The 24,687-nt window shown below is 38.4% G+C and overlaps 2 protein-coding genes across 2 annotated transcripts in view; both read right to left on the reverse strand.

Annotated features, from left to right (window-relative positions):
* Nucleotides 1–717: 717 nt before the first annotated feature.
* churc1 (churchill domain containing 1) lies at nucleotides 718–4,375 on the reverse strand. Its single transcript, XM_046836445.1, has 4 exons — nucleotides 4,219–4,375; nucleotides 3,194–3,329; nucleotides 2,409–2,479; nucleotides 718–1,566 (listed from the first exon to the last, which is right to left on the reverse strand). Exons 1-4 carry the CDS (start codon nucleotides 4,255–4,257, stop codon nucleotides 1,474–1,476), a joined length of 339 nt encoding a protein of 112 aa, XP_046692401.1. The 5' UTR covers nucleotides 4,258–4,375; the 3' UTR covers nucleotides 718–1,473.
* A 2,029-nt stretch (nucleotides 4,376–6,404) lies between these two features.
* capn3b (calpain 3b) overlaps nucleotides 6,405–24,687 on the reverse strand; it is a 28,176-nt gene continuing 9,893 nt past the window's right edge. The window contains 21 exon segments of the mRNA XM_046836290.1: nucleotides 6,405–6,638; nucleotides 6,982–7,040; nucleotides 8,620–8,736; nucleotides 9,881–9,959; nucleotides 10,052–10,120; nucleotides 10,213–10,277; nucleotides 10,363–10,420; nucleotides 11,494–11,565; nucleotides 12,207–12,233; nucleotides 12,695–12,731; nucleotides 12,875–12,950; nucleotides 12,953–13,082; nucleotides 13,553–13,564; nucleotides 14,267–14,439; nucleotides 15,492–15,652; nucleotides 16,810–16,973; nucleotides 18,086–18,169; nucleotides 18,700–18,868; nucleotides 18,971–19,104; nucleotides 19,195–19,313; nucleotides 21,917–21,986. Of these exon segments, the coding sequence (XP_046692246.1) occupies nucleotides 6,612–6,638; nucleotides 6,982–7,040; nucleotides 8,620–8,736; nucleotides 9,881–9,959; nucleotides 10,052–10,120; nucleotides 10,213–10,277; nucleotides 10,363–10,420; nucleotides 11,494–11,565; nucleotides 12,207–12,233; nucleotides 12,695–12,731; nucleotides 12,875–12,950; nucleotides 12,953–13,082; nucleotides 13,553–13,564; nucleotides 14,267–14,439; nucleotides 15,492–15,652; nucleotides 16,810–16,973; nucleotides 18,086–18,169; nucleotides 18,700–18,868; nucleotides 18,971–19,104; nucleotides 19,195–19,313; nucleotides 21,917–21,986 (1,902 nt within the window). The 3' untranslated portion in view covers nucleotides 6,405–6,611.

The following is a 24,687-nucleotide window of genomic DNA, read 5'->3' on the forward strand; positions in this document are numbered from 1 at the left end:
AACTATCATTACATTAAGAAATGGTGTCAATCTGACAAATCTCAAGAACTTTAAATGTATGTCCAAGTGCAGGCTCCAAAAACCATTAAATGCTATAATCATCCAAGGAACATCCCAGGTAGGAAGACTGAGAGCTACCTCTGCTGCAGAGGATAGGTTTATAAGAACTACCAGCCTCAGATTCAGCCGATTTATATAAATGCTTTAAAATTTAAACATTCAAGAAACAGAAGGAATGGATCATTAGATTAGTAGAAAATTGTCCTTTGATCTGATGAGTCCAAATTTGAGATTTTTGGTTCTAATCACTATGTCTTTGATAAATATACAGAAGGATTTTGTTCCACTTGAATGAGTCTCCCAACACTGGAGACTCCTTCCATCAGCATTACAGTTCGTAAATCCCTTGTGTGTGTGTGGAGGAAAAGACATTTATTTTCTCATCTTATTTTTAAAATCAGAACACTTTTCAGTTATTGTTCTCCACTTGGCTCGGTTCTGGTTTCTCTCTCGGTGCTTACAGCTATAACCCCAAAACCCCAAAAAGATAAGTCTAAGTACACTGGCTCTAACAAGCCACAGGTGAGACTCATTACACGTTACCTGCCGGTTCACCGTCTTCTCTCTGCCCCGACAGCTGATGCTTGACAACACCCCCTGATGCCACAGAGACACCACAGAGGTTTCACTGATCTGTCAAATGGAAACTGACTGAGGTTGTGGTGTAACTGTTATTTTATTTAGACAAAAGCATAGATCAATTTTAATAAAAAAAAAAAGTTACAGTATACACTGAACACGCAGAAATACTGAGAGGCGGTTATTCTAAAACATACAGGAGTTCCTAAAATTTATTTACACTCATCTCCAATCTGATCAGATCTTAGTAATACCACAGATTACCGTCTACTGGAAGTGTGAAGGAGAGACGATGTTCCTGCTGAACATAATTTCATTCAACGCAAGCCACATTTGGACGGTTCTCCTGGATAGGAAGTCAGTCGTTTGGTCAATCAGGCAGTCGGTTAGTCAATCAGGCAGTCGGTTAGTCAATCAGGCAGTCGTTTGGTCAGTCGGTTAGTCAATCAGGCAGTCGTTTGGTCAGTCGGTTAGTCAATCAGGCAGTCGTTTGGTCAGTCGGTCAGTCAATCAGGCAGTCGGTCAGTCAATCAGGCAGTCGGTTGGTCGTCAATCATGTCAGTCATTCGATTGATGAGGTCAGTCAGTCATTTGGCCGATCAGGTTGGTCAGTCTTTCGATCCGTCAATCATGTTGCTCGATCAAGTCAGTCGTTCATTCTATGAAGTCTGTCAGTCATTTGGTCGATGAGGTCTGTCAGTCAGTCAGTCAGTCGCTCAATCAAGTCAGTCATTTGGTCAGTCATTTAGGTCAGTTAGTCAGTTAGTTAGTTAGTCAGTAATCACCTCAAGCATATGAGAGAAACCTTTTGTTTAAAACCGTTTTCCCTCCTGTTTAAAAGAGAGGGGCGGACTGCCTGGGGTCATCTGGCATCACGCTGATGGAATCCTCTGCCTTCCCACAAAGCATACACAGCATTGTGTACTCCTGAAATGTACACACACACAATACCACAAAAGTCAGGGATAAACTTATAAGAGCAGATTTATGCATTTAAACATCATAATGTATTTATTGCTGTAAAGCTGCTCTGTGATGCCGCACTGAACAGGATGACGTCATTCACGGATACGCATATTTAAAATATAACTAAATAATATTCAGTGCTTGAGTTGAAGTGTTCGTACCAGCCTATGAAAAAAAGCGACATTATGTAAAATGTAAAAACAGAATGCAATGATTTCCAAATCTCTCATATTTATCTTCGAGAAGCAGAGTCTCTCAGAAGTAAAGATGGGGGCGGAGCTTCAATCTATAAAAGTGTGTCTGTAACAATTTCAGAATAATATTCAACATAAAATAATTGAAAAATAGAATATTTCACCATTTACGGTGCATTACATCATCAAATGTGTGAATCTGGATAAATCTGGAAATGAGGTAACAGAGACTTCGACTTCGGGAATTTAAAATAAATGGACGAAAGTTTGTGGACACCTGATCGTAATTTTGGCTTCTTTTTGAACATCCAATTCCACATTTCGTCCCAGTTCGCTGTTATAATGAGCTCCACTCTCCTTGGAAGATGTTCCACTAGATTTTGTGGAGATTAATTTAGACACAAGGGAGTGTGTGTTAGTAAAGTCAGGTGCTGATGGAGGTGAGGAGTGTTCTCCTGCATCCAAGCACATTTGATACAATGGTGTGCCTCCAACTTCGTGGTCAAATGGTCAGGTGTCCAAATGTAGGAGGAAAAGCTCACATACTCCACCAACTATACACATGCAGGTATTAGTGATAAAGTTTTTCAAAAGGTTTTGATGAATTACCTGATAGTCATCCACCACTGAGAAGGTGTACTCGTGTCTGGCTATGACATGGTCACAGTTCTTGCACTTATCTGTAAGGAGAAAATCATCCAAGTTTTAATACATAGTTCTAGTTCTTATATAATTAACTGGAGAGAGGAAAAGAGAAGAAGAGCATAAAAATACAAAGAAAAAATTATTAAAAATTTAATAATACATATATAAATATACTATAATAATATCTAGATTAATAAAAAGATTTATTTGAAAATTTTTTGGGGGGAAAAAATATAAAAATTAAATAAATAAATAAAAAAATTCCCATTATAAAAAGTACACTATATGCACAAAAGTATTGGGACACCTGACGAAGCTGGAGACGTCTTTAAATGTAGAAGCATGAAATTTTCCCTCCACTTAAACCAGGAGACCCAAACCTTTTCCAGCTCCATGAAGATCTGCTTTGCATGGGTTGGAGTGAAAGATCTCCTGCTATAGAGCTTTAGAACAGCTTTGGGATGAATGTGAACGCTGACTGCACCCCCAGGCCTTCTCACCTTCTCACCTACATCAGTACCTGGTTTTACTAACACCCTTATAGCTGAATCTCCACAATTACATTTCAGAATCTAGTGAAACATCTTCCCAGAAGAGTGGAGGTCATAATAACACAAATGGGAACAAAAAAAAAAAAGCACATGCCAATCTTATAGTCAGGTGTCCACACACTCGATTTTGTCCATAAATTGTACAAACATAAATTTGTACTGTTTCTGGAATAAACGTTGTATTTGATTAAAACTCACGCAGGTAAGTGACTATTTCCTCCTCGTCTTCATTCACCAGCGTCTTGTTGCTGATGAGCAGGAAATCTCGCTGCTGACAGTTTGCACATCCCAGGAAGTTCATCAGATACGAGCCGTCATCCAGACACGTGCTTCCCTGCAAAACGTGAACAGAGCAGTAGCTGTAGAGCTTAGTAGCATGATTACCTGTAGTGTCGTGCATCAAGTCTCGTTTCCAGATGTTCTCCGACATCACGTATAACAGATGACATCAAAAAAAAAAAAAAAAAAAGTAGATGGTGGTGCTACGACTGTGCTATACTTCTATTATTTAGAAAGTGACCGATAATTTGTGACTAATATTTGATATGTAGATCGATTTCTCGTCGCTAAACTTTTTCTCGAGCGCATTCTCGAGGCGTGTCCTGAGAGTCATATAGAATACAGATTAACATGGCAGAGGTAGAGCTGTAACTTCCTGCACACACAACAGAAAAAGAACGTCTGGTTTTATTTCATCTTTTTTTTATGCATTACAAAGGCGCTTTGTAAAAGGGCCATGCTTTAGAAGTCATCAGGCATTAAGTAAAGTGATGATTTATCTGAACCAAAGAAATAAAAGTGAACTATCAGTACCATATTGAGTTGCAGAGCATCATATTTTTTACACTGCATAATAATGGGGTGAATCATATCATATAGCATCGGCATGTATCGTGTATCGTGAGATGCGAATTGCATGGATATACGGTATCGAGTATCGTGGAAAAAATATATCGCGATATGATGTTTTTACCAAATCAAACTACCTCTCGGTCTCATACTCGAGTCGTTCAGATCAATTAATGGCATGTCACACCTCAGAACTCATCCTTTAACTTCGCAAATGTTGATTTACAGTAATAATTCAGTCAATGATCATCTAAAAGTTGAAACAGTGACGCATGTGCATAAAGTTCGTCTAAGCTAATAGCTAACGGGCTTTATTAAGTAATTAAACATTTAAAACACACGGTGCTCCTGATTATATACGATATTAAACTCACCCTGTCGGGGTATTCTTTCTGCAAACAACCCGTACACATTTTCAATATTATATAAAACACAATAAAATATTAAGATTTATACATTAAAGTGGCTAGTGTGTGTTTGTTTTAGCGCTACTTCCGCACTCTCTTCTTCTCTGCTCGAACTTGTGGAGTGTGGTTAGTATTTGCGCCCCCTGGACGTTAGAAGAGGAATTGCACTGTAATGGTGCATGTTTTAAATCTAAGAATAATAATAAAAATATATATTAACTGTAACTTGGATTTGGAAACAGTGAAAATATTAAATATAAGTTACCATTCTGCTCAATTATTTGCACCGCTGCAATAAAGATTGATTTTTCTACAACAATAGCATTGACTGAGGGACTATTTTTATAGCGATATGAAGCTTTCTGTAAGATGTTGAAATCTCAGTATGAAAACATTTTCAGCATTAAACACGTTCATCTGTTGAGGTTTGCGGAAGTCTGCAAAAGTCCGCGGACATCATCTGAGGTCTGTAGCGGTCTGTTATGTTAAGGTTTCCTGAAATCTGCCGAGGTTTGCTGAAGTCTGCTGAACTCTGAGGAGATCTGCTGAAGTCTGTAGAGGCCTACCGAGGTCTGATGAGGTTTGATCAGATCTGTTAAGGTTGATATAATATTGTGTTGGTCCCTCTTTTGCTGATAAAACAGTTCTGACCCGTCGAGCGTCATCATCATCATCATCAACTTCTTTAGCAGTTTGATCTACAGGAGCTCGTCTGTTGGATCGGACCACACAGACCAGCCTTCGCTCCTCACGTGCATCAAAGATCCTCGGCCGTCCGCGACCCTGTCGCCGGTTCACCACTGTTCCTTCTTTGGAGCACTTTTGATAGATACTGAACACTGCAGACCAGGAATATCACACAAGAGCTGCAGTTTTGGAGACGCTCTGACCCAGACGTCTAGACGTCACAATTTGTCAAACTCGCTCAAATCCTTACACTCGCCCATTTTTCCTGCTTCTAAAACATCAACTTTGAGTACAAAATGTTTACTTGCTGCATAATAAATAAATCCACCCACTAACGATGAAGAGATAATCAGTGTTCTTCACTTCACATGTCACCTGGTATCGGATCTGAAAATAAGTAGCATCTCCTGTCTTTAGTTTTATAATGTTAGCAGAGTACAGAATGTGAGAGAGTGGCTATATGATGACTGACACCATGGCATAACATGTTTTTTACAAAGTGGTTTTCTCAGAAATGTTATGCATTTTCTCCTGAGTGAGTTTTCATTCTGTCATGTCACTAACGAACTCCATTTCCCATCAGCTACAGTGGCCTTCAGGCACGGGGACTCCAACTCCCAAGACACACTTGCACATTTTCAATTAACCTCATACTGATCGGTCACACCTGTTTCCAATTATAATCACTGCCTCAGTATTTATTCATTCAGCTCACTGTGAAGTAGTGGTGAGTCGTTCATGAAAGAATTGTTCATTTTGAACGATTCGTTAATTTTAATGTGACTCAGAAGAACGAGTAGTCTCAAAGAGTGATCAGTTGATTTTCTATTAGCATCGCAAAATCTTTGTTGGTTATGTACAGGAAACAGAATTGAGAAGTTTATCTCTCGACTCTTCTAGTTGGAGTCCTTCGTTCTTTTATCACATGACTCTGGTAGACGCCACTGCAGTGCATAACACAGAATACAGAATTGAGTCGTTCATCTAATGAGTCAAATGAGTCTCATAACTCACGTGATAAAAGAACAAATGACTCTGAACTGAGGATTTATGAGATGGACCACTTAATTCTGTTTCCTGTGTAATTTTATTTTATTGACGATAAAAGGAACGAAATGAACTAAATGATCAAAAGATTTGTTCATTCCAATGAACGAGATTCAAAGAACCAAGTCACAAAAATGATTCAATCTTCCAATCACTACAGCGAAGTAAACACTAGGTTGACTTCATTCTCTGGTGTTTAGCAAGTCTTTGTTTTTAGGTTTTGGTTTCCCAGTTTTTGATCACATTCTGGTTTCATGTTTCCGTTGTCGTTTTGCCCAGTGTATGTTGTTTGCCGATCACATGACCCATGTTTTCCTTATGTTTTATGCTAGTTGGATTTGTTCTGTTGTTTGTGTAATAAAAATCCTCGTTTTTTGCGTTTGCATCCGCCATCTTTAGCTATCGTCCTCATTACATCACACATTTATAAATTTATTGAAATAGAAACCGATAGAAATGCTCTAAATTGAAGCACCACATTATTAAAACTGTCACAGTAGTAAACAGAATGCATCACAGTCTTATAGTCAAAAATAATGTTTTTTAGGGAATTTGTAGCATTTTTTTATGGTAATTTTCTAGTGTTCGCTCAGCAGTCCAATTTCCACATTCTTCCACATCTGTTGCTATGCGTACATGGTCAGTTGAAGCCACTGCAGAAAAAAAACAACAACCACTGTCAGGTTCAACAGGAGGGTGCTGTAATATGGAAATGTTAGCGGTTATGCTAGGAACTAGCTGAAGAGAACAAACGGTTATGCTAATTTCTCTGTGTGTAACATTTGAAACATGCTAATTTCTCTGGCTAATGTAATGTGTGCTTTTATTTCTAGAAAGAATAGAAAAATACACACATGATGCAAGTGATTGTATTCAAAACAGGAGGAGAAAGAAAGAAAGCAAGAAAGAAAGAAAGAAAGATAGAAAGCCAGTCTCATGCTGTGAATTAGAAACTTAATGTAATAAATGCTGCACGTGACATGTATTGTTTTTTACCTCTAGGACGTTGAGCTTGATGATACCGTCTCCGTCCTTGTCAAAGGCTTTGAAAGCTCCTATAACAAAATATCAGCACATATCTTGTAGTTTAAGGCAGTAAATATGATATTTAAGAGTCTCCTCTCAAAGATTCCACATCCCATTAAACACTTATCCCTATTTGCCATTATAATTCCCTCCACTCTTCTGAGAAGATCCACTAGATTTTGTGGAGATTTGAGATTCATTCAGCCACATGGAAGTCAGGTAGTGATGTAGGTAAGAAAGTGAGAAGGCCTGGGCTGAAGTTCGCATTAATCCAAAATGAATGGTGTTCAATAGGGTTGGAGCTCAATAGCAGAAGATCTTCTTCTTTAACCCATGTAAAGCATATCTTTATAGAGCTGGATTTGTGCACAGGGGCACCATCATGCTGGATTTGCTGGTTTGGGCCTCCTAGTTCAAAGAGGGAAAATTTCATCCACTGCTACCGCATCTACCTGCTTGTGACCGTGAGACCTCCCTCCCAGATGCATTGAACGACTTATACGAGGTTTGAGGTGCAGAACAACATGGCGGTGAGGAAGACCACCCCACCTCCCAGTGACCAGGTGCTCAAGAGTCTACAGTCTCCTGCCTTAATGAATATGGTCCCGTCGCACTCACACCCATCATGATGAAGTGCTCTGAGAGGCTCGTCATGAGGCACATCAGGACCCAGCCTCCACCCTCACTGGACTCCATGCAGTTTGCGTATCATCCAAACCGCTCCATGTATGCCATCTCCATGACCCTTCATCTGGCCCTCACCCACCTGGACAACAAGGAACACCTCCTTCTATAACTGAATCCTGGACTTCCATCACCAAGAAAGCCCAGCAGCATCTCTACTTCCTGAGAAGGCAGAGGAAAGCTCATCTCCCTCCCCCCATCCTGACCATGTCTACAGAGGGACCATGGAGAGCATCCTGAGCAGCTGCATCACTGCCTGGATCGGGATCTGCACGGTCTCTGATCGCAAGACCCCACAGAGGATAGTGAGGACAGCTGAGAAGATCAATAGAGTCTCTCTCCCCTCCATCATGGACATTTACTCCACATGCTGCATCTGCAAAGCCAAAAGCATTGTGGACGAACCCACACACCCCTCACACACATACGTATACGTAACTGGCAACAGGAAAAAGTGTCTTCATTTGTCTACATCAGTAAATTATCAGTTTTTAAAAATGTCAAAATAATGTATTATATTTTATATAGATTTTTTGAACATGATTGCCAACTTGCCACCTGCAATTATCATTAAAAACAATACAAATGTTGATTTACACAAATTGCTTAGCCTTCATATTTAAATGCACTTTTTACAAAAAGAAGCAAACCAGCATGAATGAATTTGTTCAAAGGGAGAAATCCCCATGCACTGGTTCATTGCAGCTCTAGCCATAGAGCTCTAAACCGCACCCCAGATCTCCTCATCCTATATCATTACTGAACACCCTCGTGGCTGAATGAGCGCAAATCTCCACAAAATTCAGTGGAAAATCTTCCCAGAAGAGTGGAGGATCTAATAAGAGCAATGTGGAATGGGATGTAAAATAAAAAGTCCATTTAATGACTATGTAAATTGCTGAACGTGATTGAAAGCACACTTACTGAACATTCCCTCGAGTCGCACTAAACAGCAAATGTAGCTGTCGAAATCCATGTACAGGTGCTCGTTAGCATATCGCATGGAAATGATGTCAAGCAGCTGTGGGTTGAGCTGGAAACCTGTGTGAGTAAAATATACTGTACATGGCTACAAGTGGTATTAATGATGCTATTTTCATTACAATATATAATCATATTTATATCATGGTCCATCCAACTACTTGATTCTGATTGGCTGGACCGATCAGGTGTGAGTTCAGAGCGTTGAACATGCAGGTGATTTGCAGTCAGTTTAATCAGCATTCTTAAGTGTGCTACTTAGCAAAACCTTCCTTACCAGATGCAGGAAAGAGGGCCACATCACCACTGTTAATCTCAATTAATTCTCTCACTGATTATAAAATACTACTACTGACGTATAAAGCACTTAACGGTCTCATGCCACAGTATCTGAGTGAACTTCTGTACCATAATGATCCTCCATGCCTACTTAGATCAAAAGGTGCAGGCTATTTGTTGGTACCTCAAATAATAAAGCCTACAACAGGGGGCAGTTCTTATAAAGCCCCACAGTTATGGAACAACCTTCCAATCAGTGTTCAGGACTCAGACACAGTCTCAGTGTTCAAGTTGAGACTGAAAACATATTTATTTAGTCATGCTTTTTATCAGTAAGTTTTTCTCAGGTAAAGGAGCTGATTCTGGAATTAGTGCTTTTGTTGCATTGGGATTTATGGATGCTTTGCCCCAAATCTCATGCGTTCACTCAGGTTTGTTGACGGTGGTGTGGTGGGCCGTCTCTTATCCCAGAGATCTTTTGACACACGTAATACAAAGACACACACTCTTTCTCTCTCTCTCTCCTCTCTCTTTCTCTAATAACTTTTATTTACCTTTATTCAAGGAAACGTAATCTTGTGGCACTGCTTTATCTCTGGTTGTGATTCGGAGCAGCAAAATCCTAGCTCTAACTCTCCGTATATAAAATGCATAAGGAAAGCAGCGTACATTTCATCCATTCAGTCTGGTCTTCACCTCCACATCGTGCAATAATATCATTGGATTATTAGATGCAATGCTTTACACATAGGATATTATAATATATTTGAGATCATATAATATACTGCATATACTGTATAATGAGGTAAAGTAGGGATTAGTCTGAAAAGCTGCCAAGGGGGAAAATGTAACTCTTGAAACAAGGCAACCACCACCATGCTTCACTGTCAAAATTTCAGAGAATGGAAACTGGTGAAAGAAAGACCTGCATCGGCGACAGCATTCCTCATCTCAAAGCTGCTGATGGTGCCGTTTTTGTCCGTGTCATACCGAGTGAAGATCGCCTGCAGACAATATATATAACATGCCACACATTTGAGAAGAGATTTTCATTCTAACTTTCAGTATAACGAGGCTGTGACATGATAGAATTTACCCTCCACTGTGTGACCTTGTTCCACAAGTGCTTGAACTCTTGCAGATTTAATCTTCCTGTTCCATCAGTCTTTTATAGTACAAGGTCAAGGAGTAACTCTGCCTCATTTACAAGAATCTCACACTATTGGGGTCACAAGTTCTACAGACGTTCAAGGATACATCCATGAGAGCAATCATGCTTCTGCAGCTTTCCAGAGCGAAACCTTGTGCTCTCAGCTCTTTGTCTGACCAAATAAGAAGACGAGATATGAGCAGGAAATAGGAAAATGAACAGAAACAAGGAATTTCTTCTCATATTTCACTGCTCACATTTGCTCAGTGCTTTATTGAGGACGCCAGTCAGCTCTTTTGCATTGATCTGCATATCCTGAGAGAAAGTCATCATTATGGTGTGAGTATTAGAGTAGATTTCATTATATTGACATATGTAATGATCTACACTTTCTACACTTTATGGAGTTTTGGGACACCCGACTTTTCCAGCCGTATGTGGTTCTTCTCCAAATTTGAAGGCACTCAATTTTCTTTGGATGGGGTAACATGAAATGTGTCCTTCGCTTGAACTAGGAGACTAGGAGCCAGCTCCATGAAGATTTGCTTCAAATAGATGGAGTGGAAGATCTCCTACTCACCTCCATCAGTACCGGACTTTACTAACACCCATCAGGCTGAATGAATCTCCACAAATCTCCATAAAATCGAGTGGAACATCTTCCCAAAAAAGTCGAGCTTATTAAAATGGGAACTAAATGTGGAATCTTCCTCTTCTTTCGGCTGCTACCATTAGGGGGTGCCACAGCGGATCATCCTTCTCCATACCCCCCTGTCCTCTACATCTGCCTCTTTCACCCCAACTACCTGCATGTTTTCCCTCACCACATCCATAAACCTCCTCCTTGGCCTTCCTCTTTTTTTCCCCTTTCTGGTGGCTCCATCCTCAGCATTCTTCTACCAATATAACTCATGTCCCTCTGCACATGTCCAAACCATGTCAATCTCGCCTCCCTCACCTTCTCACCAAAATGTCCTACATGCGCTGTCCCTCTAATAAACTAATTTCTAATCCTGTCCATCGTCGTCACTCCCAACGAACATCTCAACATCTTCAGTTCTGCTACCTCCAGCTCCACCTCCTGTCTTTTACTCAGTGCCACTGTCTCTAATCCATACAACATCTCGGGTCTCACCACAGTCCTATAAACTTTCCCTTTCACTCTCACAGATACTCTTCTATCACAAATCACTCCTGCTATCACTCTTCTCCACCCACTCCACCCTGCCTGCACTCTTTTCTTCACTTCCCTAACACACTCACCATTACTTTTCACTGTTGATCCCAGGGAACTAAATGTGGAATCGGATGTTCAAAAAGAAGCACATACAAATCTTATGGTCAGGTGTCCACAAACTTTTGTCCATACAGTATATCTTTGACCTCACATCTCCAGAAATCTGCTGGAAAATAGCTCTAAACTCTTTCTCCTCCTCGCTCTCTTCATCCTCCTCGAAGAGCTAAAAGTGTGGAAAAGCACAGTTAATACATATTATATTATTACACATGAATATAACACTGAGAAAAATAGTAAAGCAAAAAAACGCTGATTTATGACATTAAATTATAAAATGATGTTGCCAGATTATGAATCCAGATTAACACGTTTTTATATCATCTATTGCACTGGTTCCCAAAACGGGGATCGAGGGATATTTATGAGAGAGAGCACTTTATTTATTTTAGATTTATTTAATTTATAAACAATTATTGTTGTGTACAAAAAGGTTTTGTTGTGTTTAAAAAAAATATAAGTTTTTAGTTTTTTAGACTACAAAACAAAAAATTAATAATAGATGAATTATCTGATATTCATGTTAATAGGTTTGAATTATTGCTCCTGTTGTTTGTATATCAGTTAAATATCAGAGCCTGAAAAGAAAAGTCTGTCCTGAACTCTTGCACAATTTATTCATCAGTTTTAGGGGAAAAAAGTGGAACCTGTCGTGTTGCATTTATAATTTTTTATGCATAATCCATTAAATGCATAAAAAAAAATCACAGTTTTCCTACTTTTTTGCTATACCTTTGATGCAGAACGCACCTTTAATTTCCACAAAAGTAAAGAAATAAGAAAAATAATATCAAAATAAACAATGACCTTCATTTTCTTCTTGTCAGTTTCCAACTGTTAAAGAAAAATAAATTAATTATTATTTATTTATGTAAATCTTTTGATGAGTATTTTAACAAAATATATTGTTACAAAACAGCTTTGCAGAAAAATGCCACACAAAACTTTAGATTATACACACACACACACACACACACACACACACACACACACACACACACACACACACACACACATGTACACACGTACACACACGTACACACGATATGGTCAAAGGTATTAGGACACCCGACTTTCCTGTAAAGATGTGTTTCCAATGGGTTGGAGTGGAAGATGTCCGGCTATAAAGCTCGGACCTTAATCCTACTGAACAGGATAAATGTGAAGAAGCACATTCCATCTTATGCTCAGGTGTCCACAAACTTTTGGCCATAGAGTGCAGTACCCAGGATAATACACAGTATATGATAATTATCTGATTTATGTTGCAGAAAGTTGGACGTTAAATAACTAACCGCACATGGATCAGCTTCAATCACTGCTCCCATCAACCTGAGAGAGAACATGAAGCACATGATGATGTTATGATATGAGATACCAAACTCCTCAACATTCTGGGAGCCCCAACACACACACACACACACACACACACACACACACTTCTGAGGACCCTCCCTATTTCCCCTGAAACTCACTCTGATGTGCTCTTCTTCTCGGAGAAAACCCTCAGAAGGAAGTCAGACTCTTTGTGAGGTTCGAAGGTGGACGGACGATCACATACTCTCCGGGTCTCAGAAGAAATCGCTCCGTCACCTCCCGCAGGTTGATGTAGGATTTGCAGCGAGCTTTGGAAGCGTTGTACAGGAAGAAGTCTTTGGAAAGATGCTGCTTGTTTCCGTGCATCTGCGTTTGGAGAAACAACAGATCAAGAGAAGATCTGGAAATGACTGAACAAAAGAAGAAGAGGAAGAGAAGGAAAATGCAATGTGGAGTTGCAGAAATAAAAAGGAATAATCAGGAAAGAAAGAGGGAAGAACAGGAAAGAAAATCTGAATAATAATAAAAGTTAAAAAGATGATGGTAAATGAAAACCAAAGAAGTGAGGAAAAAGAAAGAGAGCTCAAATAAATGATCAAATAAAAGTTTGAAAAATGAAACAGAAAAAAAAAGGTAAAGGGCAGAATCGAGATGAAAATGAGAAGAAAGTGTGACAGAAATGAATGAAACAGAAAATTGGAGAAGAAAAAAAAAAAGAATCCAAGAGTGAACGAAAGTGAGAGTTGTGTAAATGAGTGTTGTGTGAATAAAGGCATCTAATCTCCCACAGAGATCAGACATCAGGAGAAAAAGTGCTTCCTGTCAGTCAGTCATACCTCCTTCGGAACCTGAGATCGAGAAACACGAGAAATCAGTGAAACTGAATTATATTTTACATCAAACAAATCTGAATTCTAAATCGTTTCTAGTGTTTACAGTGATGATGAACTGGGAGACGTTTCTTTCACTTTAGAAACCTGATGTAGCAGATACACTGTATGGCTAAATGTATTGGGACACCTGACTTTCCCAGCCACAAACTATTACCACTAACATGCAGGTGCACAATTTTTCCTTCGCTTGAACTTGGAGACCCAAAACCTGTTCCAGCATGAAGATGCTCCTGTGCACAAAAGCCGGCTCAATGACGATAAGCTCTGCACTGGTTGGAGTGGAAGATCTCCTGCTATAGATCTCCACCCCTATTGAACAAGATGAATGTGAACAATGACTGCACTCCAGGCTTCCTCACCTCACCTACATAAAACCTGAATTCCTTGTGTTTGAATAATCACAAAGCTCAACAAGCACACTAAAAATCTAGTGGAACATCTTCCCAGAAGAGCGGAGGTTAATTACAGCAGTAAATGTGTTATGAAATGCTCAATAAAGAAGCGCATACCAATGGTATGCTCAGGTGTCCACAAACTTTTGTCCATATAGTGTAGTTTTTTTCTCAATAATGTCAGTAAACCATACATTGTACTTTAATAAATGATCTGCGCTTTTGTCTCGCCCTGAACGCTGTAACAGAATTGAAGGTTCATTACCTCATAGATGGCAAAGCCGATGGCATGCAGGGATGCTCCTGCGTAGCTCTCTCTCCTCCTGCCCTTCTGCATGAGCGCCACCACCACTGTGCAGCCCCTTTCCCCATCCTCCGGCTCATCATCATCCTCCTCGGTGAGACGCAGCCGGTACTGAGGGTTCGTCCAGAAGGTGTCTACATGGCAATGGAGAAAGAGGACGTCTCAAGAAAGAAGGAAATCAGTAGACTGTATACCTACTAATTATGAGTATGACAATAATGGTTTTACTACCACAGATATATTAAATTCTCAGGGTGGGGGCTTAGTGGGTAAGACAATGAAATTTGGATCCGAAGGTCATGAGGTTAATTCCTCGGCCCCTGAGTAAGGCTGTTAACCCCATAGCTGTTCATTTGAAACAAACGTAAGTCGCTCTAGATAAGGGCGTCTCTCAAATGCTGTACATGTAAATTGCATGTACAATTCACCTTCTTTATTTATAAGCTTCAAGAAAGTGAAAGTAAAAAAGGTTATGTATGTTTACAGGATATAACATGCGTTAACACACGTTAATGAAAATGTAACTGTGGCAGCAGGGGGCGTGGTCGAGCGCTGGTTTGTTGAGGGCGGAGTTGGATGAAGTAAGTGGTAAGGATCAATTAATTTCCATTTGTAAGTGATCTCTGTTTCAATGAGCGGCAGGAAGAATAAAAGGGGAAAGAAAATAAGAAATAAAAAGAAATTGCCAAATAAATAAAGTAGCTTTCCACAGTAGCCATAAATCAATAGAATAGTTAATAGGGAACAGTTAATAACCTCATGATTAAACAATAATGAATGGACATTCGGTGTCAGATGAAGACTGGTTCCCTTGTAAGTCTGGATCCTCTCAAAGTTTCTTCCTGATGTTATCTCAGGGAGTTTTACCTCAAGATGTCGCCCCAGGCATGCTCATTAGGAATACAATTATGGGGTTTATTTTTGACACTACAATTTGTATATGCAGTCGGTGTAAAGCTGCTTTGGGACAATGTCCATTGTTATAATGCTATACGGATTAAATTGGATTGAATATAATTGAAAATAGTCATTTTTTATCATTCAATCTTTACCAAATGTCACTCTGGGATGTGCCAATGTAATAAAATAATTTTGGGATCACCTAGTGATTGATAATTTTCCTATAACAGCATGCTTCAATATGTTGCTATAATGTTCATTCTTTGATCGTGTAACGCCACGCCACCTGGGAAATTCCTGCAGCCGCCAGCGGAGCAGCCTCTCACCCAACGCCCCTCATTGGCTGATACGGTCCATTTGAGCAATTCATCGTCCTGCAGTGCGTCGGGGGTCAGATTACAGATCTCAAGCTTGGTGAAGGTTTTCTGGAACTCTTCGAAATACATCCTGATGAAGGAATGAAGTGAAGAACAAATAAGATGATAGATTGCTCCATCCACCATATAGTGTTTACAACCTCAATTTAAAAAAGTGCAAACGGTGTAAAAGTAAATAAAAACAAAACACAATGATTTGCTACTTTTATAAATCCATATTCTATTCACAATAAAACATCGATTTTTAAAACTGAGATTGCATACAATTTTAAGGTCATTTTGAATTTCATTTTGATGGCTGCAACACGTCTCAAAACAGCTGGGGACATGTTTTCCACTGTGTAGCATCAAGTCTTCTGTCTGTATACATCTGGGAACTGAGGAGACCAGTTGCTAAAGGGTTGGGAGAGGAATGTTGTTCCATATGTGTCTGATACAGGATTCTAGCTGCTGAACAGTTCTGGGTATCTTTTGTTGTATTTTTCGTTTCATTAAGGCCACAAAGTCATACTATTATAATAGATGCAGTATGCAGTTAGCATTTCTTGCTCATATATCCAAGGCCTTTTCAGAAAATTTATTTCTGGATAGAAGTATTTGTTGCTCTAAAACCTGTATATAGTGTTCAGCATTGATGGAACCTTTCCAAATGTGCAAGCTGCCCATTCCACAGCCAGATGCTCCCTCTCCTCTTTAGTCCGTAGGTCGTGGTGTCCAAAATTTCCAAAAATAAAATCAAATTTAAACTCATCTGACCACCAGAACAATTTTCCACTTTGTCTCAGTACATTTTAAATTATCTTCGGTCCAGAAATGATGGCTGCATTTTTGGATCATGTTCACGTATGCCTTCTTCTTTGCACGATAGAAATTTAACCTGAATTTATGGATGACATGTAAAACTGTGTTCAGAGACAATGATTTCTGGAGGTGTTAATAAGCTCATGCAGTGATTTCCATTACAGAAACCGTTTGGTGTCTAATTCACAAAAACCTTTGGGTCATAAAAGATTCAAATCATTAAATTACACGTGTTTTAGAAATGTTTCACACTCGGAGTTTGGAGAAAATGAGTTTGGAGAAAAATAATTGGAATCTATTTCTAAAATCTTGTATTTCCAAATGTAATCAAAGAATGGGTTCATGGTAAGGATGCAGAAAAAGCAGTTAGGCTGAAAAATGTTGAAGCATTCTTTTAAGCTGCAGTCCAAAGCTTGGAGAACTAACCAAAACTCCCCTGGCCCAACAGGCTGGAGTTTCTGTTTCTCTTGCTCAGAAGTCGCAAGCTCTGTCCAGTCATTACACTTGCAAGATGGTGGAGGAGCGACTCCCCACGGGTCACGGATACGAACCAGACGGATACGAGTGTCCCTGCAGTCTTGCTGTTTACCCTGCCGAAAAAACACAACTGTTTAAAATAGAACAACTTATAGCTGATTAGAAATTATTTTTAGTTTGTGTTGTACTTGCTAATTCAGTGGAAAGAAAAGACCAAAATAAAAGATTAATTTCTTGTCTTGTGGTTGTGTTCTTTTAGTGATAGATCTTCTTTACTAAAATAATCTTCTGCAATTAATATAAAGTGACAAATAGTAAAATAGTTCTGGAATGCAATCAATTACACTCTCTATTTAGCTTTCAAACAACACCATACCTACACCATCTGTGGTGCTGGAGAAAGTGACAATGGAAGTTGGCCAGTTTAGCCATCTTTGGAGCTCAAGTTTAGGCTAAAATGATACTTCCAGCACTACAACTTTTTTATATTTCAGTCAAGTATTTTCATACAGTATGCTCGGTTTTTAAATTTGCAGAATTCACATACAAAATCTGATTCCATTGGGGTATCTTTTTGCAGTGAAAATGGAAAATAGATAAAGAAAAAAGTGCAACTTACAGACATTGGCACACTAAAATGACACTTCATTTTATTCAAATCGACAATTTATTCAATTCAACAGTTTCCATGTGGGACCAATCAATCAGATTCTGAGTCTGATTCTGATGACTGAGCAAAAAATGTTTTGGAGAGCCTGCAGACTGTGGCCAGCCTCGGTGTATTCTCCTCTTACCTCATCCTGATTAGAAACAAAGAGATCAGTGTTCCAAATCTATCAGTAAAAGACTGAGCCTGTTATAACAAGTTTAGTCTTGGAATGCCAAAATGATGCATACACAATTACATAGCATATTGGCATCTGTTATGTTGGGGGCCATATTGATTTTCCCTGATAGCACAGATCTAAATTTATGTCTGGGCCAAACGTGAGGTTGGTTTAGGGTTAGAACTGTGTGAAGATTTGTTTAAAGTTAGTGTTTAGCTGATGAGAATAGGGTTGTGCTAAGAACTTAATGGCTTAATCCTCCATTTAAAAAGATCACAATTTGATGAAAGTTTTTTCGGTCCACTATGATGCTATTTAAAATTGTACTGTGGGACTGGTATTAGAGATGAGTGATCATGAAGAGAAATCATGAGTGGATTATTAAATGTGCCACTGACCTGCTCAACACCAGTAACTGAGTAAGCATGGCCTCTCACTAGACCTGTAGATGTTTTGGTCTCACTAGCAGTTGGTACCAATGCCTGAAAGCAAGAAGAAAATAATATAACGGTATATTGTAAAAACAAATTATGCACAAATTTCAGAATATTAATGAGTATATAATAAATGGACATTCGGATGAAAGTTTTGAAGCCCTTTTGAATCTGGTTTCTCTCAAGGTTTCTTCCTCATATCATCTCAATAGTTTTTCTTGCCACTGTCACCACAGGATTGAATTTTTTTTATAATAAACTGAACTGGCAGTAAACTTATAAAATACCACTTTATAACCGTTTTATCTCTGTAACAATACCAATGTCCATTGTTAAAAGTGCTCTAGAAATAAAGCTGAATTAAATTAACATTGTATTCATGCAGAAGTTCAGAGAGAAACCCTGAACATGCCAAACTACAAAACATTCATGCCACAATACAGGATATTTGAATTTGCAGCATTCGCATACAAAATCTGATTAATTCATTATCTTTTAGCAGTTTCAATAAATTTTCATAAAGAAAGTGCAACTTCTAGATATTGGCACATTTCCGACAAAGAAATCAAGACACTTACATCTATGGAGCAACCCATAAGTGAACCTCTTTCCAGAGCCTTCCTCATAATGTTGTATATTTCTTTGGGTGCGTCTGTAATCTCATAGTATTCTGTTACTCCTCCGGTAAAGTCTTCCATGGCCTCCAATGTGTTACCACCTTTCAGAGCCTCATAGGAGCCATGCAGCCTTGAAACATCAAAACATCAGAAAAAAAAACTCTCTAGACCTTAGAAGTTTTCAAAGTAGCTATTCATAATATCTACTGCAAACTTTACAGTGCGAGCTCACTTGGCATATGCTTTCTCCAGAAGAGCGCTCCAGAACTCGTTCTTATTCCCTGATCGAGTAAACACCAAACGGTTTTTGTATGTAGGGAGTCGATCATCCACAAGGACGTCCACCCACTCACCATACCGCCAGAACTATACAGAAAAAGAACAAACCAGGATTGGATTATTAAAGTCTGCCTCATCATTGAAGTAAAATATTATCATAGTAAAAATCCACCACACCTGGAAATGGAAAATGCCAGCATAGTTCTCAGTGAAGCTCTGGTCTGGTGGAACGACATGGTATCGAAGTGTTTCATTTAGAGTCAGACAGGCAATGGCAGCCAGCAGCCAGCAATCACCTGTAGAGGGTTGATTAAATAAGATTTATTAAATACACATAAAGAATTCTTTATTTTTCATCTTCAGGTTTATGATGCATCCAAAAACATGTGCTCAATGATGTACACTATACTATTGAATAATATAGCTCCTTTAAACCAAACACTTCTCCTCATGGCCTATGCTAATAATGCTGTTCTGACAAATATATATATATGTGTGTGTGTGTGTGTGTGTGTGTATGTATATGTATAAATCTTGAGCACAGGGTCTAACAGGTTCTTGCTCATCAGTTAACAAGCTGAAAACAGATGCTCAGGGCTGAAGTTACAGAAATCTTAGAATACAGAAACCTTTTTTTACTTTTGTCAGCCTGCCCAATGGGGGCATGTCATATAATCAGATCCCATGGCCATCAGATCTGGTGACTTAGCAAACATCTTGATAACCTTAGGCTATGGGTCAGCTAACGGACAATCTTTTTGCTAGGTTTCACTTGCGCTCGTTCCCATCTGGATTTAAGAAGCGCTATGAGGTATGAGCTGTTCATGTCTATCAAAGGTTACTTTCTGGAATGAAGGAATCAGTCATAGCCAGTAAGTGATTACTTCCCATTTTTAGATTCTGATCTTTATGGAAAGTAACTGAGCAGGTTGGGACCTAGAAAGCAATGTCAAGAGACTTCCAATTATGTCCTGAGCAACTTCTGAATAACTTTTTTCTACAAAATAAGCAAAAAATATCTAAATATGCCTAAGTATCCTTTCTATGTTTAATATACGATTAAGTATGCCATACAAAAACAAGAGTTGACATCACAGTATTTATTGCCATCACTCCTGCTACCTATCACCTAGCAAGCCAGCTAATAAATACCCAGTAAACCAGCTCACATTCATCAACCAGAGAGGGATTTCATATTGCCATCTTAATATACAGTACATGAATTGTAAAAATCTAATTGATTGTATCTACTGTAAATAGCAATCTGGTGTTTACATGCTAATTTAGTTGATAAACAGTATATTCAAGCCATTTTCTTCAAACTGTAAGATCATCCCTACCACTATGCTGAATGTGTTATTAATAGGATTTTGAACATTACTGAAAAGAAAATCATGAAAAAGAGCTTTTTAGGAGCTAACAGTAAAATCTGAACTTGTATGTTTGGGATCATTTAAAGTTCCTCTCCTATTAAAGACCACTTTTAACTGCACTAGCGATAACAATCCTGCTCTGATCCTCATTATGGAGGTTCTTTTCCTCTCATCAGATACACATAGAACATTTAGTAAAACCTACTGCCTGCTAGTAACTTCTACATTCTTTTGTCATGATAAAAGTGAAATACAGCTTGCTCATGATATTCACTCTTGTACCATATGCCCACATAATTTTTCTTTTAATTATACTGTAAAAAATACAGTATACTGTATGTGGCTTTATATCTATCTTTTAATAACTTTTTAAAGTTTAATCTTTGCTAGAAACTTGATGCTTGACATCATGCTCTACATTATCTCTCTCTATTGTAAGTGTTGTCTTGAAAAAGGCCATCATGACTGAGATAAGGAGCTGACTGCCAAGTTTAGCAAATGTCAGAGACTTAAAGGCGCCACTTCAAGACACATAAACGGTCACTGGGCACTGTAGACTTACAAGAGACATCATTTGCCTGGAATGAAATTAATACATGTTATAGTGCTGGCTCAGTTTAATATATAGTGTACACATATTTATTTGTTTATATTTTTTTTATAAAAAAAAAAAATCCAAATAAATTTGACAATGATTGCATTTTTAATTAAAATCAATTGGTAAATAAAACATTAAACTTCTGCAGAACAAGTTAGATCCTTTCATCACTTAAGTTATAGCAGCTCTAAGCTAATATACAGTTCATAGCTTGGTGATTAAAGCCCTGTCTTCCTAGCATCGCTGGGATATGTAAAGAACGATTTTGATTGTGCTGTAAAGTACATGTGACCTTTCTTTAAATGTGAGTTTCATCAAAAGTCTTTCACAACATTTCATCAAAATGACGAATTTCATTTAGACACAGAAATCTCACACGGATGTAATCAGAATAGCTAATCATGGTCATCTGTGAAGTAGAGATTGGTTAAAAAAAGTTTAGTTATCTGAATGGACATTCGGTGCCATGTAGATGAGAATGGCTTCCCTTTTGAGTCTGGTTCCTCTCAAGGTTTCTTCCTGATGCTATCTCCTGGAGTTTTCTCTTGCCTTAGCACTAAACTTATAAATTCAATGTACATTTTTAAAAATGCTATACAAAATAAAACTGAATTGAAATTAAATTACATTAAATTAACATTGTATTTATGTGGATTTGTTGCCCTGCACTTGCTATTAGTTGTTTGGAATGTTTGGAAACAAACCCTAAAAGTGCCAAACCACAAAATATTCATGGCAACAATGTCAATTGTTGAAAGCGCTACACAAATAAAAATGAATTTAATTGAATTGTATAGTTCAGCAAAAAAACATGATTCAACCCCTTCACTGAAATACGGGAAGCGATCAATGAATTAATAAATAAAGATCATAGCTGTCATAGCTTTTTAGTCTGCTTTTTTTTTTAGCACCCTTAGAGATTACTCACCCAAATCTCCCTGGCAGATATCCGTCCTGTTTGCTCCTCCAACAATGAACTGTGGATTCTTACAAATTTCCTGTTAAGAAACAGAAGGAGTACACATGAATAAATATACATTTCTGTGCATAATTTCCAGCTAGTTATGAAGCACAACCTGTAAATTCTCTCAGGAATATCAGCATAAAAGATGCTAGCCTACATGAGGCTTGTGTATGCTCAATACCGTTTCAATAAATTCAGAATAGAATATTAATATTTTACTCCAGTCTTGTTGGAGCCACATTAAAAATGAGCCACAAGCCAAGCAGTGGAAGTAAAATTTTTTCCCAGCATCAGGAAACCTACTGCAGCCAGTGGTGGATGAAGTACACAAACCATGTAGTTGAGTAAAAGTAGAGATACAGTATATAAAATGTGACTCCAGTAAAGGTGTTCCTTTAAACTTTCACTTGAGTAAAAGTACAAAAGTATTTGCCTTTAAATGTACTTAAGTATTCAAAGTACTATCACTTTTTACGGCTATAATGTTCCTATTATCATTTTTATCACAAGACTCTTTAATTAATCAACTCAGTTTATGTGAAAAGACTCGAATGTGACTCTCAGCACACTGATCTATTAATAAAATGATATTAATGACTCAAACACTGATTAATATCTAATAAAAGTCCAAAACCTTCTTTTCAACTACTTAAAAAAATAATGTGTTGTGGTGAGTTCGAGTCTGGAGTTTCTTCATCATTTATTCCTCTCTAAATGTTCTGCTTGCTGTTAAACTGACACTTAACTGTATGTTATTTATAAGTAAATACCACCAAGCTCCAATCGCAGTTTTGCAACATCCGAAAGATTCTACCATTTCTGTCCACACAGGCTGCCCAGGTGCTTGTTCAATCTCTTGTCATTTTGAGACTGGACTACTGCCAATCTCTGCTGGCAGGTCTTCCTCTGAACGCTATTCATCCAGTGCAAATGATCCAAAACGCAGCTGCATGACTTGTGTTCAATCCGCCCAAGTTCTTCCACACCACCCCACTGCTGCGCTCCCTTCACTGGCTTCCAGTAGCTGCACGTATCAGATTCAAAGATCAGATTCTGTCTGAGATCCTCCAGCACTGCTCAACTGGTACCACCTTCTCTCAGAATGAGAGGTAAGTAATACTTCAAGGCTCTTCTCTGTTCTGGCACCAAGGTCTTGGAATGAACGTCCCCTAGATGTCCTTACAGCGGAGTCCCTGACTATCTTTAAACGACGGTTAAAGAACAACCTCTTTCTGAAACACTTAAATTAGCACTTTCCAAGTTTGCTTTGTAGAATTCAAGAGTTATATTTATATTAAGTTTGTAATCTTGCATACCAGTGTAGATTTATTTATTGCTAGAGACTCAAAGCACTTTTGTACGTCACTCTGGAAAAGAGAGTCTGCTAAATGCTGCAAATGCAACATAAATGTTCTAGCTTGAATAATGCCCTGGGTGAACCACGCCATGACCCAACATCTCCCCATTGATGAGTTTTAGCTCTGAAAAGCTCCTCTCTGCTTTAGCTACTGTCATTGGATAAGTAAGAAATATTCTCAGAGCAGTCCAAAAATTTGAATACATTTCTGATTTGATTTCTGATTCTGATTTCTGATTCTGATTTGATTGGCCAAGCAGCAAACAAAACAAGTTCAAAACAGAGTGTGCGCTCTACCCTGATTGGTGGATTGTTGTGTAATTGACCAGTTAAATATTTAATTTAATATTTCTAAAATGTAGTGAAGTTATTGTAAATGTCTCCCTGAATGGAAATACTTGAGTAAAGTACAGATACAATGAAAAAGCTACGCAAGTACAGTAACGAAATACATTTACTTTGTTACTGTCCACCACTGAATGTAACCAACAGAAACTACAGCCCCCAGCAACCACAACTCTTCAACACTTTTTGTGGTTGAATGAGCACTTATTCCTACAATCACACCCCAAAATCTAGTGGAACAATGTAAATCAAATGGGAACAAATTGGAACTAAATGAGGAATGCGATGTTCAAATCTTATGGTCAAACTAGAATATGTGTAGTAAAAGCCCAAAGTTTAGTGTGTGGATTGTCAGTGGAGTGCCGGGTGATAAAAATGAGATTTTATTAAGTTTTTATGGATCTACTCAGTGGACATATCAATCTTTCTGAGCCTCTCAGTTTTAGCCACCAGACTACAGAAACATCACCTGATTGCAGCCGGCTAAACAGATATTTATGGAATGAGTAGTCCCTCACCACTAAGTCCTGTACTTTTCCTTTTGATACAATGTCTTTTGAGTTTATTCTACAGTATTCATGGTTAAAACTAACTTTCCGATCATTAACTTGACATTTTGGAAATGTTTCATGTGTTTTTTAAATTACCTGCAACTATCACATAGATATTTCAAGAGAATCAAAATTCATATATCATAAGACAAAAAGAGAGAAAATCTGGATACACATAGAACAAATGTATGCATTAAAGGGTTAACACTGGCTCTCCATGTTTACTGACACCCCCCTGCCTCCCCAACCCACACCATACCAGCCGGCAGCTCACGTTACTCTGTCCTGTGCCACTTTGGACATCAGATCACATTACACACATTCTGGACACATGTGTAGTCCACTGTTATCTCAATGCAATTTCATATAAATATTTTTCCAAGAGCAATAACTGTGAGGTATCATTCTGTGCAACACTTTACACTACAACAAATGTTACACTTATAACAACATATCACGATTTATTTTTGACATCCTTCTTC

The sequence above is a fragment of the Silurus meridionalis genome, chromosome 23, assembly GCF_014805685.1.
Source record: "Silurus meridionalis isolate SWU-2019-XX chromosome 23, ASM1480568v1, whole genome shotgun sequence".
Classification (NCBI taxonomy): Eukaryota; Metazoa; Chordata; class Actinopteri; order Siluriformes; family Siluridae; genus Silurus; species Silurus meridionalis.

Coding starts and splice junctions, on each gene's coding strand:
- churc1 (XM_046836445.1), bottom strand. CDS start 4,257: ATGTGTACGGGTTGTTTGCAGAAAGAATACCCCGACAGG. Junction 3,330..4,218: donor AGAAAGAATACCCCGACAGG/GTGAGTTTAATA, acceptor CACGTTTTGCAG/GGAAGCACGTGTCTGGATGA. Junction 2,480..3,193: donor GGAAATAGTCACTTACCTGC/GTGAGTTTTAAT, acceptor TTCTCCTTACAG/ATAAGTGCAAGAACTGTGAC.